At 44.6% G+C, this 17,426-nt stretch overlaps 1 protein-coding gene across 3 annotated transcripts in view; it reads left to right on the top strand.

The window, feature by feature from the left end:
- Positions 1-17,180, top strand: part of LOC141808006 (protein TANC1-like) — a 118,827-nt gene extending 101,647 nt beyond the window's left edge. For 2 of the 3 annotated variants that reach the window (XM_074694282.1, XM_074694281.1), the window contains exons 16-27: positions 2,165-2,401; positions 2,483-2,668; positions 3,182-3,260; positions 9,715-9,848; positions 10,076-10,199; positions 10,284-10,459; positions 10,629-10,761; positions 11,341-11,370; positions 11,487-11,578; positions 12,040-12,186; positions 14,288-14,388; positions 14,484-17,180. In XM_074694282.1, coding sequence (XP_074550383.1) covers positions 2,165-2,401; positions 2,483-2,668; positions 3,182-3,260; positions 9,715-9,848; positions 10,076-10,199; positions 10,284-10,459; positions 10,629-10,761; positions 11,341-11,370; positions 11,487-11,578; positions 12,040-12,186; positions 14,288-14,388; positions 14,484-16,053 — 3,009 coding nt within the window. In that variant the 3' untranslated portion in view covers positions 16,054-17,180. The remainder of the gene's footprint in view (positions 1-2,164; positions 2,402-2,482; positions 2,669-3,181; positions 3,261-9,714; positions 9,849-10,075; positions 10,200-10,283; positions 10,460-10,628; positions 10,762-11,340; positions 11,371-11,486; positions 11,579-12,039; positions 12,187-14,287; positions 14,389-14,483) is intronic. The other variant, XM_074694283.1, reaches the window with a different exon arrangement.
- Positions 17,181-17,426: the final 246 nt, after the last annotated feature.

Raw genomic sequence — 17,426 nt, 5'->3', positions numbered from 1 at the left:
CAATAATTTATCTAATATTGCCGAGGGATATTAATATCTAATACGAGAAACACAGAAAATGAAAAATGTTTGCAGGAAATTGGGTGGGAGATATTGATGAGATGTGTGCCTGGATGAATAAAATAGGAAACGTGACGAGTTAACAGGTCAGGCTGAGATGGATAGAGAGCAGAATATCAATTATTAAGCTCACTATATTATTTATTCACTTCGACTTTTGACTCCTGGGACGGTTTGTTAATGATTTGTTGTCTTTCGAGCTCCATGTTGGGAATCTGCCTCTTCATGTCATCGATTCCTCTCGAACACACAGCCAAGTCAAAGCCAGTGGTGGTGTCTGCTTTTTGTTTTGTGGGGAGGAAATCATCGGCCTTCCCTGGAAAGATCATTAAGCCTTCTCCTCGTTCTGTATTTAGGAGTCATTTTGTGTTAATGTTATTTTGTGTAAGTGTAACTAAACTCGGGGACCTTTGCAGATTGTCCTTGCTCCGTCCTCAGGGGAAAACAGCTGTTAATTTATTCCGCAGTGATTCCAACAAATAACAGAGAATTCATTTCCTGTTGTCCGGTGCTCATTTGGCTCGGCGGTTCAGTTTGACCAAGCATTTATTATTGATTTCCTCACGCTGGAAGAGAATAACACACTTAATAATTGCATTCAGTAGAATGTGACCACTTCATTTAGTGGCTGACCTTTGCTTGATAGAAAATCTCAAGAGTAGGCTAAAGCAATATGAGCATTTTCACTTGAATGGGCTAGAAGAGGAAAATCAAGTGTATCCTAGATTCTGCTGCTGTTTAAATTTGTCATTGGACATGCTGTCCGTAAATCCTTGAACCCATTAACTGGGAAAGTTTTGGTCTTTAAAAAACTGTTTGAGTCCACAGTTTTGTTTCTCAGACTTCTTCTGTTAAATCTCCAGGGAAAAGTCAGTATTTCAACTTGTTTGTGGGGACTTTGGGAGAAATTTTAAGGAGTAGTGACTGGATGAGGATGTAACGAGCCTGCTAGTTAAAATTGTGAACTGTGCATCTGTTATTTTGTTAACATGCCTCTTCATATTGTCTCAGGATGTTTATAAAACCAGGATATTAATGTCAGATGTCTGTCTGTCCACAGCATGTCTGCATGATGATATAGTTTCCTCCTCTTTAGCAAAATTTGACTTCTCTCCAAGAGTGCTTAAAGCAGCTGTGAGGAGTTTGAAAGTGCTCTTTAAAAAGTCTCCCTCCTAGATAAATGCCTGATCGTAATCTGCACTTAAAAATGAGATTATCAGCACCAATATTACTGGTAACAGGTTATTTCAAACGAACTAATTCTTAGCTTTTAGTTACCGGATTGATTTACAGCACGTCTAGGTCTCTATGACGACACCACACAGGCTGATGAAGTTGAGTGAGAAGAGATAAAACACAGAGATCTGTGTTTTCCAGCTGAAAATGATTTCTGTGATCAATTTTGTAGTGATGGTGGACACTGGAGCCTAACTGTCAAACAGAAAAAGGACAGAAGAGCAGAAGAAAGATTAATAGGAGAGAGATAGTGCATGAGCTAAAGGCTAATTAGCCTTTAGCTCGAGCTGTATCACTAAACTGTTTGTGATAATGTTGTTTCCAACCCACATTCAGCAGTTATTCTGCAGTGGTCTGTTCAAACTCGAGTCAATCAATAAAATGAAGAGTGAGGTTACGTTAGCTCTGATTGGTAGATGACTGGCAGGACAGAACCAGGATTCACTAATGTGACACATTACAGACATGTGTTTACTTGTTGTCACATTAGCCTACAGATAGGTCAGAGCACCAGGCTGACGATGTGGCTGACGTATAGCTGCCCTAACATCACATTTCAAACCGTAGCACTACGTAACTGTACTGATAAAAACCTTACCTCAGCCCGCTGTATACAGTAAAAAGTTGTCTTGAACAAAGAAAATTTGTTTCAATCCGATCTCCATTTAATTCCAAAACAAACACACGCCTCATTAAAAGTCATTTGCAACAGTGTGTTTGCAGAGACTCCGGCCCACAAGCTGGTGAGGGAGTCAAATTAAAACAGATCCTCCTCAAAGCATCTTTAAATATAAAGCTTTAATGCTTTAAATGAGTTGATTTCACACATGCAGTAACTTGTAAGAGTTTTGTTGTGTTTTTCTTTTAGGTGAGCCGTCTGCTGATGCTGGGTGGTGCAAACGTGAATTACCGCACAGAGGTCTTAAACAACGCCCCCGTACTCTGCGTCCAGTGCCACCTCGGCCACCTTGAAATCGCCTCTTTGCTGCTCGAGTTTGGGGCCAGCGTCGACGTGGTGTCCGAAAACGGCATGAGCTCGCTCTGCTACTCAGCTGCTGCAGGACACTTGAGTCTGGTCATGATGCTCTGCAAGAGGGGGGCCACGGTGAGGGGTCTCAAACCTTAAAATGTGTTTTTTTCTTCTTTGTTTTGTTTTGTCGAGACTCACCTGATCCATCTCCTCCAGGTTGATCATGTTGATAAGAGTGGCCAGTGTGCGCTGGTCCACGCTGCCCTCCGAGGACACCCGGAGATTATCCAGTACCTGCTGGAGCTGGAGTGGAGTGCTGAGGGGCAGCAGCAGGACTGCGCTCTGAAGAACAAAGCTCTGCAGCAGGCTTTGATAGCAGCCTCCAGCATGGGACACACACAGGTCAGACAAACCAATATTTTACTCTTAGTAACTATTTTCCTTCAGAGAGCAGAGAGCACGGCAGGTGAAGAATGGAGGCACCTTTCCTTTACTTTTGTTGGCTTAAAATTCCAAGAGTTTCACCGCCTTGTAATGTCAAAAAGAAAGATTTGGGGATCGATCACAGCACTATGCCTTCAGCTGCCCAGGTGCAACACAGGCTCGAGGTTTATTTTGGCGTCCTCATTAGAGACCCGGCTTGGAATAACAGATCTGGAGCAAGCCGGGCTGTCAACCCACAAGTTGAAGGAGACCTCTTTAAAGTCAGAGTATAAATCAGCTCAGACTCACAGGAAGTCTCTGAGGGGCCTGTGCATCTCCAGCTGCTGTGATTAATTCATAATAATCTGCTTAGAAAGCAAACCACAGATTCTTTTGTTATTCTGTTTCAGCATCACTCTGCTGTAGAAGCTCTTTATTTGATATCTTATGCTGAAACACTGCGCCATTAATCTAAGTTTCTTTTTTTGGCAGGTTGTGAGAGGCTTGCTGGCGTTGAATAATGAGCATGCTGTTCAAATTGATAGCCACGACACACTGTGGGGAGAGACAGGTATGTTTTCATCCATCTTTTTGCATTACCTCGCTGCCCGGTGTCGTCACCTGCTGTTTGTGCATTCTGGACCGGGCTGCTGTGAGTGCGTGCCGCAGCAGAAGGTCCTGTTTGTCTCGTCTGCACAGTAATGCTCTCTTTTTGATGTAGTGTGCGTTTTTATGGATGCTCCAAGTTTTCCCTGCGCTGGGCTGTCTGCTAAAAGCATTACTTATTGTGGGTCATGTGGGTTTCTACTTAGTGTTTGAAAATCACAGCATCCCCTCCGAAGAAGACAGTTTCCCAAGATGCCGCTGGATGTCAGCTACAGTTTCTGTACAGTTTTCCTTATTTGGAAACAATGCAAAGTTAGTTCAGGTAGGGCTGGGCGATATGAGAAAAAATCTTATCAGGATAATTTTTTATATTTTTTATATAAATATCTTGTCAAGCTTAAATGCTCCGTTATTCATAAGTGAGTTGTGGAGATGTCAGAGGTTTTATTTTTTACTAGGTTTATTTTTTTGTCAGAGGTTGAACATGACAGATGTACTGAAGAAAATAGTACAACTACTTTAGATAAATAACTTGGGTACATCTACTTTACTTTAACTATTAGTGGGCATGGACCAGGTGATCTACTAAAGGCCTTTGTACACCAACAGCGACGCGAACAAACGGCACAAAATTGTGAAAACTTGGTGGCGTCATATTCAATCTCCACAGCTATTCTCCTCCAAACGATGTCTTTGTAGTTTTTATGTGTTTAATTGTAAAGAAACAGGTGCTAGGACTCAAACACAATCAGTGTTGAATGTTTGGTCTGTGACTTGTCAACAACTATCGTTTTGATTGGTTAGGATGTGTACTTGTCGCAAGCGAAACTTTAGAAAAATTGACCTCAGTCCGAAAAAATGAAAGCCTCAATTTTTCTCAGCAAAAGAACGTTTCTGGTGTGAAAGCTTGCATTGGAAAAACAGTAGGTTTGAAAAAAATAACGTGCGAAATATCCATGCAAAAATGTGTGTCTGGTGTGCATAGGGCTTAAGACTGCGTGCGCAATTGATAACAAGAGCAAACCGCCCTATTTAAATGAGGATTTGGCGCATGGTACCTGCTGTCACTCAGAGAGTGCGGAGAGTTTGGGAGAGCAGAGTGGCCATAAAGGAAAAATGAAGTTTGCAGCGATGAATTGAGAATTGAGACGTATGGGTCACAGGCTGCTGCACAGGAAGTGAGAGCTGTGTCCAATGTGGTGCGCACCCTCCGCCATGACACTCGAGTTGGTCCTGTGTCTGGGCTGACATTGATCGTAAATGCCCTGACAACAGTCCAGAGGTCATTCATTGGCAGTGGTCCTTCAACTGAGCCGCTGGAGGTTCATCTCCTGTGCTCTCTGGAGGAGAGATGCCACAGGAGATGGCCAAAAAAAAAAAAAAAGCTAAAAAAATCCAATCAATGCTCAAAATGGTGCTGTTGGACAGATGAACCATATGTCTCTACTATTTTTATTTCTTTTAACAGTCCAACTGTGTTGATTTGCACACAGAAGATTTTATCTCCCTTGTCTTTCATTGCACCTCTACGTCACAATGAGCCCCTTCCCTTTCAAACGTGCTAAATATAGACACAAAAACAGTTTCAGCTTTGATAAATCACTCTGCGAGCACTTAATGATTATATTTGCATCTCCTTCTCCCAGATAGGATTGGCTAATCATACGTCTGTCGAAACATAAACGAATGAATTCTATCAAAATTCTATCGACCGTGTCTCATATTTCCATCTAGGAAAAGTTATTTTGCGGCATTTATCTTTATTGTTTTATCGCCCAGGCCTAAGTTGAGGTAATGGGACACAGCAGGAGTTGGCTGATGGTCAAGAAAACAAATCAGCTAATGTGTCTCTTTTTCTTGTGACCAGTCAAAGGGCTTAAAATACTCCCAGGTATCAGACTCATCCTGCTGTCAGAGCTGCAGCTCCTCACCTGATGCGTCGCTCATCTTCAATACAAGTTTTCTGCTTTGAGAGTTTTCCTGGTCCAGAGGCTATAAATGTTCACATCTCCCTCTTTCTAACATCATTTGATGTTGTTATTTTTCTCACAGAATGATACCAGAATAGCATTTAGAGAAAGAGGAGTTTTTAATAATAGTCTCTTTGTGTCTGCAGGGCAGCAGGATTTAGCTCCAAAAGTTTGTTGTTTCAGGAATGTAGGTCAGCCTATTAGTGGAGAGGCCATCTACAGCCTGGTTAACTTGTGTCCTGCTAAATGACTGCGGGACTTCAGACCTCACTGCAGTCCTGGGATATGGAGTCACCATCCCTCTGGTTCTGTTCCTGTGAGAAACTGCAGAATCCACAGCCCAAACACCTGCCTCCTATAATACATCCATCCAAAGCTCTGGGCCTTATTACTTTGGCTCTTCAGAGATGACTATACTGCTGAGAATGATAGTTACACCACTTTCCTCAACATTGGAGCCACCTGTGCTGTGACGGCTGCAGCGGATGCTAAATTAGCCTCCTGAACATGAACATGTTTCTGTAGCGATGAAATGTCACAGAGTTATAGAAAGGTGCTGAGTTATGGCACGACTGACCTGCACCCAAACACTTTTCACCCAGCTGGCAGTTATTTAACACATGATCCTCATTCACTCAGCATTTAGCTCAAATTAAAGACATAATAGGTTTTTTGTCCGCCGCCTCGTGCCAAAAGATTATTTGTTTTTGCTGTTTTAGTGAGAGATGCTGTTTGTAGGAGCCAACAATAAGAAGTGAATGTGTTCATGTTGGCTGCATGCAAACAGTGGAAATGATTAGTGGTGAGTTATATTAAATCTCAGTTTCACCTCAAATCCCTCCTCTGCCATTGTGCGTGCAGATTTAATAATCCAGCCCTGGCTCCTCGCTCTGATCCAGAGAACACCAAAAAACTAACAATGCTCAGGAATTATCCCCCTAAGAACCGGCCGTTCATGGCCGCCTCTGAAACAATCCTCAGATAACAACCCTGTAGTGTGACGACGCATTTCACATTTGATATTCAGCAGAATGTTACCTGTCTGTGCAAACAGGCAGTGTGTGTGTGTGTGTGTGTTTACATAGAGGCACATCTTGGCAGGCTCCAGTTGAAATCCCCTTTTAGGCTGCAAAAAGTCTTCCTGGATATGCAAAGAGGGGTAATTTATCTGCACAGTCGAGTCTTTGTGAACACACACAGGAGCAGGATTGGCTTCAGATTGAGAGACAGACGTGTTTGTGAGTTGCACGACAATTATCTGCTGTAAATTACATCATTTGAGGCTGCATTTAGTTTTTCTGTCATAGTACACAAAGACAAGGGAAGAACGATCTCTGTCAGGCCGCCGCCGCAGTTGAAACTGTACGTAAAGTCTTTCTAACCCTGCACAAAGCACTCCATGTTTCCAGTCTTTGTGTCGTACAGTAACAGCGCACTACGAGCCAACAGGCAGCTATTTGTGGCTCTCCTCCAGAGCCAGGGGACAAGATGCTTTTTATCCTCGCACCGAGTGACAAACACCAGCTTTTAAAGCGTGCATGCTAAAACCATCACAGTGTTTACTGCTCTCTGATGGACAGATTTATCTCCATCAGCTTTATTTATCAGCAAGATTTGAATCCCAACTAGTCTGCTTGTTAACAGGAAGTTAAAAGTCCTGTAAATAAAGACGTGCTCATAAACAAACATCTTAAACAGTTGCTTTTATGGGCTGCAGGAAATTTTGTCTCTCTTGTTGTCGCAAAGTCTTTTCTTCCACCAGGGGAAAGTAAAGGCAAGAAGACTTTTAGGTGGTGGAATTAGCAAAGCAAAATATGAACCTGTGTGCTCTCTTTGGATGTGTTTCTTATGTAATTGAGCATCTGCTCAGTCCTGAGTAGGGATGGGAATTTCGACTAATTTCCTAGCCGACTAGTCTCAAATTTTATTTGCGACTAGTCGACTAGTCTATAAGCAAGAAAAATTGCAATTTAATACACATATTAAGTTAAAAGTTTTAAATGCAAATGTGTATTTAGGAGCTATTTTAGCCCAAACATTCAGGACAAACTGTTAATTTAAATTTTATTGATGTAACAACTGACTGAATTAAGTTGAACAAATTAAAGAGAAATCCATTTCTGGTGCGTTTGCCAATGCAATGCATGGCATTTATTATGAATTCTGTTTCAGTATGAAACTTGGATGCAGCTGCATGACAATTCCAAACATACAACATAATAGCCTAGAATAGAATTTCCCTGAAAACCCTGGCACTTAAAGTGATACTCCAGGATGGAACAAGTTGGGGTCCTATCGCAAGGTTTCGGGAAGAAAAACGGCGCTACCTCTGCTGCAGAGCCACAGCTAGCTACGAGGCGCTCGCTGCTTAGTGTATCAGTCCGCGTGCACGGCGTGCCAGATATAAACAAACGCAGGTAGTCTGCCAGGACGAAGAGACACGATGAGAACTAGAGCCTTATTTAGCTGTGTTTTTGTGTGACCGAGCCCGGTCTCACTATCTTCGCCCTGCAGGTCAACATCGAGATGTCTACTATGAATGTGGTTTCTCATCACTCCGGTAGAGCGGTTATAAGCGAGTGTCTGCTTACACAGCCGACAGGCGACCTTGCTGTCATCTGCTGCGTAGAAATACTGCCAAACAGTGCTGATTTTCTTGCGCGGTAGCGTCGCTATTTTCCCGCTTCACCTTTCCAAACTTTCTTCCCCAAACTCTGACGCTCTGCCCTCTACGTGACGTGTGGGGGGAGCATGGGGGGAGTGGAGAAGGAGCAGTTCTCTCCCTGTCTGCTCCCCCTGTAAACAAAGCAGCCGAGGCAGAAGCGTGCAGCGATTAACCGACTAGTAAAAAACTAAACGTTTAATAAATGAGTAGGCGGTTAAACGATTAAACGACTAGTCGCGCACATCCCTAGTCCTGAGGCGAAGCAAACTTAGCATTTACAAATACAAATCAGTGTGTGCTGTTTTATAAATAGCCTCGAACATTACTTCATAGACATTTTTTTAATTACTGAATCAAATTAAATTAAGTTGTTAATGAATTTTTTGAGCTTTGAGCAAACAGAGTTTCAGACTTGAAGCTTTAATTCATGTTTGATAAGAAGTTTCAGATTGTTTATCTGCAAAGCTTTGGCTCAAACGTGGGGTCAGAGCCTCTCAGTTGTTGTTGTTGTGGCTTGTGTTCCAGCCTCCTGGTGAAGTGATGCTGGATAAGGACATAATTATGCGTTGACTTTGTAAATCTGTTTATCAGACAGTGATTTAGGGTCTCCGCCTTAAGGAACTATCAAAGCTGCTTTGCAGGTGGGCTGTGAGAGCAGGCACGGTTGATAAATAGCTTACAACACAGGAGATAAGATTAAGAAAGCACGACTGTATTGATAAAAAACTGAAACAGAGAAAGATCTCTGTCGCAGAGGTGTTTTCGAATGAATAGAAAGTGTTTGTGAGAGTAAATTTGGAGTGTGAGGATGTCACTGTGCATGCAGCTGTGTAAAAACAGTCATCAAACCGTACAGCTGCTGAAACCACCACCTCTGGATCCATCGCCCAGCCCAGGTGCTCCTTCAGCCGCTCCCTCGAGCTCCGCCTGAGCCTAAGTTTAGCTTCCTGCTCTCATTGTCCTCACCGGCCTGCGTGTGAGGATATCCATATTTTGAGCAGATGGAGGGCGGGGCTGTTTGGCTCTGATGGCTGTTTATCCAGATGGATGATGTCACTCAGACGCTGAGGCTCAGCAGCACCTTAAATCTCTCAGAGGTGAATGTGAGAGCAGAGCCGCTCCGCTTCTTACGCTGGATCTCACTTTGTTTTGACAACCAGCGCTCATTTAAGACCGGCCCATCTGCCGCCTCGTGCATCAGCAGCCGCTGATTAACTGTGAGCATCGAACATTTAAAGACTCCATCTTTGTTTTCTTCAAAGAGCAGAATACCAGCACCCGCTCTCATTTGTTTATTTCTTCCTCTCTTTGGTTGAAAATGAATCAGATGCAGTTAATTCCAGATAATCCGGGAATGACGGAGCAACAAAATATAAACAAATTAGATGTTGCTAGGATTGTTTGACTTTGTTGTCTGTGTTTGCAGATGCATGAAATGTCTGAGTTCTCATCTCTGTGTTAAAGACCCGCCGAGCTCGAGGCAGGATTTTAATGAGTTTAATAAGCATAACATCATTTTCTGTTTTTAAACACAATTAGCTCCAAACATTAGCTGCATTTCTCTTCTTATCTCCGCTCTGTGAAGAATAGGAGGATTAAAGACTATTTATACACCAGCTGTTGTGTTTTTCACAGCTGTATGTTGCTCATGGACAGCACAGACCTCTGGGTACTCGACTCGTTATCAGGTTCACTAATCCTCTCTCTGTACACTGTCCTCTTTGGCCTGGTGCTATGAGAGATAACATCTTTATGTTTGTCCTCCTCCCTCGTCTCTCTTTCAGCCCTGACAGCAGCTGCAGGCAGGGGGAAGATGGAGGTTTGCAGCTTCCTGTTGGAGCAGGGGGCGGTGGTGCAGCAGGTCAACCGGCGGGGAGTGTCTCCTCTTTTCTGCGCCGTCAGACAGGGACACTGGCAGGTGAGGCATGCTGTGAGGGCCTGTGTTGCCACAGCAACCACACAATTACACCTCAATGTTTTCTTCTCTAAACCTTCAAAAGCTGTGTGGGATCTTCATTTTTTAGATTTGCTGTTTTCTCCGCTCAGAGCTGACTCGGCGCTGTCCTTCGATTCACACTGAATTATGAAACTTTACTTTCTGTGTCTGCTGTCAGCTCTTTGATGGACTTTTTGTCTCTTTTACAGATTGCAGAGCTGCTGCTGCAGCACGGTGCTGATATAAACATCAGCGACAAGCAGGGCAGGACCCTCCTCATGGTGGCTGCCTGTGAGGGTCACCTGAGCACCGTGGAGTTTCTGCTTTCTAAAGGTGAGTCACGACAACATCTTTCAAAAACAACCACCATTAATTTCTACGAGGAAGCTGTGTTTACTGACTTTGTTTGTCTTAAAGGTGCATCTCTGACTTCGATGGACAAAGAGGGGCTGACCCCCCTGAGCTGGGCATGTTTAAAAGGACATAAGAATGTTGTGCAGTTTTTGGTGGAGAAAGGTGCGGTCATCGACCACACGGACAAAAATGGACGTACTCCGCTGGACCTCGCTGCTTTCTACGGAGATGCAGAGATCGTGAGTGAAAGAAGTTCAACATTCCAACACACACACTCACACACACACAATGATCCATTTAGCCTCAAGTGAGAGTCTGTCTCCCTTATTGAGCACATACTGCTGCCCGTTAGCCTGGCTCCTGGCTCTCAGTATTGTTGGTGTGTCTAACTGCTGCTGTCTCATGCAGGTCCAGTTTTTGGTGGAGAGGGGAGCTGTGATAGAGCATGTGGACTACAGTGGGATGAGGCCTCTGGACCGGGCCATAGGCTGTCGAAACACGTCGGTGGTGGTGACTCTACTGAAAAAAGGGGCCAAGCTGGGTGAGTGTAAAACCACAGATTTCTTTTATCAGTTAGTCTCTGCTGATAGTTGGTGCTGTGTTGGTCCTGATGCCTCTGTGGAGACAGAAACTCTCTATTCTCTCAGTCTCGTTCAGTATCTTGTTGCACCATGTGTAAACAAGGACTATTTTAGTTGAATGTGGTGGAAAAACCCTGCTTCTATTCCTGCTTCACTGTCCTGCATGTGTCCCCTCCTTTTCACTGGTGTCTCAGAGCATGTGCACGTCCTTCCTCTGCTCCCTCACGTGCTCCTTTACTAATTTAAGAATGTGACTTATTACTTAAACAACCTTAATACAGCTATCTGCTCGGTGGCTTATCTCCGCTGCTCTCTGCTCTCTAAGAACCTTTAACTTCTCCTGTCAGCACAGCTAACATCCTGCACGCCTTTACCAGGCCGTCTCAACTTGAGAGACACATAATCGTACACTGTCACACTTCACTTTGTGGCACATTTTTTTCCCTTTCACTACAGATGACTACTCTCACTGTTGCATGACCTGTTTTCTCTTCACTCTTTCCCTCCTAACTCCCCCACTCTGCCTTCACTAAACTAAGGCCACAGAACGTCTCCTTACGATCGATCAGGTACAATCTTTAGGTAACTTTAACTCGTAATAATTTTACTGAGAATACACTGAGCGTCTGCCGGCTGCAAGACAATGACGCTAACACACCACTTCTGTTTTTTTTACTCTCTACAGGAAATGCAGCTTGGGCCATGGCTACTTCAAAGCCTGATATCCTGATCATCCTCCTGCAGAAGCTGATGGAGGAGGGAAACCTGCTTTATAAGGTAAACCTGGGCAGAAACAAACTGACTGTCAGGAGCAGTTTATTGTGTTTATGTAATGTTTAGTGAGATCCACTTACCAGATGTTCTGGCATACACAGAAGTAGCCCGAGCTGGAGACGGTGTAATCTTGGTTTTTCTGTGTGGAAGTGGAAAAACTGATAAGACTGAAGTGATTGCCATCTGTTTCTAGCTGAGTGAATAAATAGATCTCTGTGTTCTGCTCCACTCACCAAAGCAGTCGAGATCGATGCCTGACATTTAACAGATTGAGTTTGTGGCAGAAAGGACAAACCTGTCAGGTGTTATGTGTGTGTGTACGTGTGTGTGTGTGTGTGATTGATGAAAGGAACAGATTTTGTGGGAGAATCTGGTTGAATCCTTCGCCCTCCGTCTCTCACCTGCATGTTTTCCTCCTGTCCCCTTTTCCCTCTCTGCATGTTCGCCCTCCACGCGTCCTCCAGAAAGGGAAGATGAAAGAGGCGGCCCAGAGGTACCAGTATGCCCTGAGGAAGTTTCCTAGAGAGGGCTTCGGAGATGACCTGAAGGCGTTTAAAGACCTCAGGGTGTCTCTGTATCTCAATCTCTCCCGATGTCGCCGAAAAACCAACGTAAGCCTCTCAAGAGACACTCCACTTTCTTCTCCCTTTGTTCCTCAGCTGGCCTGTATTTTTAGCATGATCCTTTAATGGCTTCAAGTGATCTTGATCTGTCACGAGACTTCTATTTGTCAGTGAAATGAATATCATGGGGCATCATTAAATGGATGTTAGCTAAGAAATAAACTTTTATTTTGGGAAGTATCCCCCATTGTTTTAGAATTGATGAGTCAGGAAGTTAAATCTGTGACCGATGGTTGGAGCCGCAGTGGGCAGGGGGAGCTTGTTAGTGTTCAGATGGTAACACAGGCAGCAGGTGGAGGAAATCTCAAATCTTTCTGAGCAACAAAACCAGCTCCTGAACGTGCCAACAAGTCTGCTCACTTTAACAATGCAGAACAGTTGTGCCGCTTTCTGTTCAGGGTTTTTACCCAATATTTTAATGGAGTGATGAATTCAACAACTGAAGACCGGGGATTTGAAACGAGGGAGAAGCAAACAAGAGAACAGTGGGCATCTTTAAGCTGTCGTGTACAGATTTCTGGATTATTGTTTCCACAGCGAGGCTCCTCATAAAAGTTTGTTTACACAAGACTAGTGGTGAAGAATTTGAAGATTGTTGTGGTGAAACAGCTGTTGATGCATTCAGGAGAGATGATCACATGCAGTTAATATAGAGGGATTATTTGTTTAACAACAACGCAACTTGGGTGCAGAAGCACTGCGGGGTATTATAGTTTGTCAACTGACATTACGGAGTTAATCACCAAAAAACAGATTTTTAAGCTAAGTATCATCACTTTGACGGATGGTAAACAGCTCTCAGGTTTGTGAAATAGCAGTGAGTGGACAGAGGAGATCAGCAAGTGGACAGACGTTTTTAGCGGAGAAGTCTGGCATGTGCCAAGAGAGCAATTAAAACACACAACTGTCATTCAATGCTCATGAGTGCATTGACCAAACTGTGAAATATAAAGACATAAACTTGTGTCAATTAAACAGAAACTCTTCCAAAACAAAAAGAGTATACCATAGTTTCACTTTGAACATAGAATCTGTATTGTAAATGCACAGGTTTACCGTCATTACCCTCCATAGTGAGTCCATGTTAGGTCGTAGCATCGGCCCAAAACCAACTTTTTTCATTCATTACACAAAGTAAGAACTGGATTTAGAATAAATCCGCAACTCAAATTATTTCTTAGCCTTTAAACCTTGTTACCTTATGTTGGATAAAGAAGACACATTTAATGACACAGCAGCTGGTGTTGCAGGTGTTCCAGTGGAAAGTGTGACCCTGGTAACTGGTGACTCTCAGCTGTTAATCACATAGACTGTATAAAACTAGACGTAGTCTCCTCGACGTCACCTGTCTTTTTCTGATACGGAAAATGAAGCACATCAGCTATGGCGGCCATATTGGTAGTGGCAAGGGCTTTGCATACAGCTATAGGGCGCCTGTCGGTCACGTGACCCTGAGCTCTGCCTCTTGATTGGGCAAGCTTACGATCTTAAAATTCTCTGAATGGCTGAGTTAGAAAAAAAATTCACCACCGTACAGTGGGTGTAGTAGTAAAGTTAACGACTCAGACAGAGGACGTTTTTTGAACCAGGCTGTAAATAGGTTAATTTCTGCTTGAAAATGGCTTTTTTTGGCTTGGTGTGTTCGTGACTTCTGGTACAGCAGATTTTAGCACTGCAGCACTGTCTCATATTCTTAGACCAGAGGTTGCTGCTTGGTTAATCACTGATACTGTCCACTGAGAGTCACCAGTTAGCATGGTTGCTATTACCTCCAAAACACCGGTTGCTCTGTGACGGTCAAAACTTGATAGACTTTGCCTCTGTTGTATAGTATCATTTCTAAAAACTGACCACAGAACAACCGTACATTTTTATGCTGATAACAGATTGAATTTAGTGTTTAAAAACAATGCATCTGTGATCAAGATGTGTGCGCATCTTTATGTTGACATAGACTGATAATCCCTTTATACATTTGTGCAACAACTCCTTTGTAGAGCAGAAGACTTTCCTTTTAAGTTGCTTTGATTTTTGATACAAAGACACAAGCATGTTCTTGTCTTGAATCATTTGATCTATTTCTTTGAAGGACTTTGGGATGGCTGAGGAGTTTGCAACAAAAGCACTGGAGCTGAAACCCAAATCCTACGAGGCCTACTACGCCCGAGCAAGAGCTAAAAGGAGCAGCAGGTAACCTCCCTACCAAGCTCCAGACCAGAGCTGTGGCTGTTTTTGGGGTTAGATTTCATGACCTGATCCCTGTCTTTATTCTGCCCCCCTCGCAGGCAGTTCACAGCGGCCCTCGCTGACCTGCACGAGGCAGCCAAGCTGTGCCCCAACAACCGAGAGATCCGTCGTCTGCTGGCTCGAGTGGAGGACGAGTGTAAACAGATGCAGCGCGTCCAGACTAAAGGAGGCCTCGCTGGAGCCACAGCTGCTTGCAGCCAGGCAGCTGGAGGACACGAGTCTGACCAGGAGCAGGACGAAGGACAAGGCGACCTCTCAGAGCGTAGCCTCGCCAGGAGTGTGGACGGACAAAGAGACATCCTGGAGGAGGAGGAGGAGGAGGAGGAAGAGGAGGAGGAGGTCTCTCTGCATGACAGGCCACCTGAAGCCAGTTGGTCTCAGAACAGTTTCTCCTACAGCAGAGTCATCCCCCCTGAGCCCAACAGTTTGATTCACCAGAGCCAGAGTCTGAGTCCCAGCTCGCCCCCGGGGCCCGGCAGGCTCCCCCTACACCGGTACCCTCGAGAGCACCGGGAGGCGCTGGCCCAACAGGGTCTGGTCCTGCAGCCCTCCAAGCAGGCGCAGATTGTCAAGACCAACCAGCACATGAGCTCCATGCAGGCTGTGGGAGGCGCTGTGGGTGGAGCTGTGGGGGGCCGAAACACAGGGGCCAAATCTCAGTATGCTCCCTCCAGCCCGTTACCCAGCCGGCACATGTCCAGTGTGTTGAAGCCAGGCCCCGGCATCGACATCAGCCCTCTGCCGCCCCCCACTGATGAGCCGGTGTACGGGAACCGCACATCTCTGGCAGCTACTTCATCCGTCTCCATGGGTCACAGCTGTGACAATGAGGGCCCCCACTTCCCCACCAAGGCCCCAGGACAAGACCGGCTGTCTGCCCACTCTGCATCCTCACTGGATGGGCTCGCCTGCTCAGGTCCTGGACCACAGGGGAACCACACAGACCCAGGAAAGGAGGTGGTGATGTGCAGCGCTGCAGGCTCACAGGGAGGAGGCAGCAGCAGCAGCATGAGAGTGTCCAGCTCCACCAGCAGCCTGGCGTCCAGCAGCAGCCTTTCAGACAGCGGCAAACTGGGACCCGATGTCCGCACCAAGATCACCGACAAAACCAAGCACAGCCAACAGGTCTCAGACTACAAACCCAGACCCTTCATGGGCATCACCGACAAGACGGCTCGCTTCCAGCAGCAGCAGATCCAGCAGATCCAGCAGCAGCACCACGGCCTGCAGAGTCACCAGAGCCGCAGCTGGATCAACCACTCCACTGACGGCCTCATGTGTCACAACATGTCAGCGATGGGCCTGCTGCCCGTCGACTGCGAGCTGCCTTACACCAAAACAGTGAGCACTTACCAGGAGCAGCACAAACCTCCGCCACCTCAGGGTGCTATGGCAATGAGTAGCTTACAAAACGGCATGCACGCCAAGGAATTCGCGGAGAAGTTCTGCCAAGCCGCCAACTGTTACAAAGAGTCCAAGCCAGCACTGGCTCTGCCGCACACTTTCATGGACAGTAAGCCTAAGCAGCCTGGCCTAGCCCGAGATAATCCTGCCATCCACGTAGCTTCAATGAAACCAAAGCGATCCTTTATAGAGTCGAATGTGTAGAGATGTTGGTTTTATCTCTTGTACAGTCAAAAACGCACAAACACCCCCTGCAAAAATCTCCAGTAAGGAAGAGCTCTTTAAATTTTCTAATCAACCCAGAAGAAACACAGTCTCACGTCGAAGCCTTGTAACGAGTACATGCAGAAAGCGAGTGCTTTGTTTTCCTGTGTGAATACAGACTGCAGGAAGAGTCGACAACGCTCCAGAATTTCTCCTCCCAACCTGTCGCTTGTGGCTGTCAGCTTCTGTTACACAGCAACATGTCTGCCGCCGTTTAGCCAAGCTGGAGACATTGCACTGAAGGAAGTATTTGGACATGAACTGTACAGTCCTCATCCACGCAGCGGTGACAGTAAGCACTTTATACACACTTAGGCCGCTCGAGTGCATACCCAACATGTTCAATTACAGCATAATGTTATTACGAAACAGTTCTGAGTGAACTAAGGTTTGATCTGTGTTCATACGTCCATGGTGCTGAGAGGAGAATACGCAGAGGGAGTCCTCGGTGAAGGTGTAAAGAAATCTAAAGGACGGGCATTCCTGTGTTCTAGGAAGGATGTTATAGATCCTCATGTTGTGTATAATGTATAAAATATACTTTCCTTCTTTTCACTGAAGGTCTATGTTATGTGTAATGACAAGTTCAGACTTGTGTATTTTGAGTTTTATGCACAATGTTGTTCAAAAGGTGTTAAAGGTTCTAAAAAAGCATTTGTTCAATGTGTTTGTACATGATATAAATCACCATAACGTTGAATTGAATTCCTTTCTTTATCTGCTTGTTGTTGCTGTCTAGTTTAATTTATTTACAGCGCCAATGGCTTGGTTAATTGTAAAAGCAATATATTTTCTATAGTTATTTTTGCACAGCTACTAAGACATTTTATGATTCTCAATGATGTTGAGTTTAAGTGCATGCTCCAATTGCAGTTTATATGACAGAGTCAAAAAGTCTATAAAAACAGAAATGGTTCAGGGCACAGCGCCATCAGCTCTATTTTAATATGTACGTTAAATGCAATTGTTGCCATGTTTCCAGTATTGTGAGCTTTATTAGCTGTGATCATATACTGTAATAGAACATTACTGCCATAGCCATCATGGGAGCGAGAAATAAAGACCCACTGAGGAAAAAACTGGTCTGCTGGCTTTATCTCCACGACACAGGGGCTGATATTATGACCATGTAAGCCTTAACATGAGTCATGTAATACAGGGAAGTAATGAAAGTACTTCAAGTGAGGCTGGACAAATCCCCTGTTTTATTTTATTTTATTTCATTTTTTCAAAGTTTGCAAAACACTGAATAATTAACCATGAGGGGGTTTGTACCCATTAGGTGTGTTTGTAAGAGTCACAGAGTAAGAGTA

The sequence above is a fragment of the Halichoeres trimaculatus genome, unplaced genomic scaffold (genome assembly GCF_033239565.1).
Source record: "Halichoeres trimaculatus isolate MK-OKI-2021-1 unplaced genomic scaffold, fHalTri1.1 fHalTri1_scaffold_19, whole genome shotgun sequence".
NCBI lineage: Eukaryota > Metazoa > Chordata > Actinopteri > Labriformes > Labridae > Halichoeres > Halichoeres trimaculatus.
The sequence above is the reverse complement of the archived record's forward strand: the minus strand, read 5'-3'. Positions and strand labels throughout refer to the sequence as shown.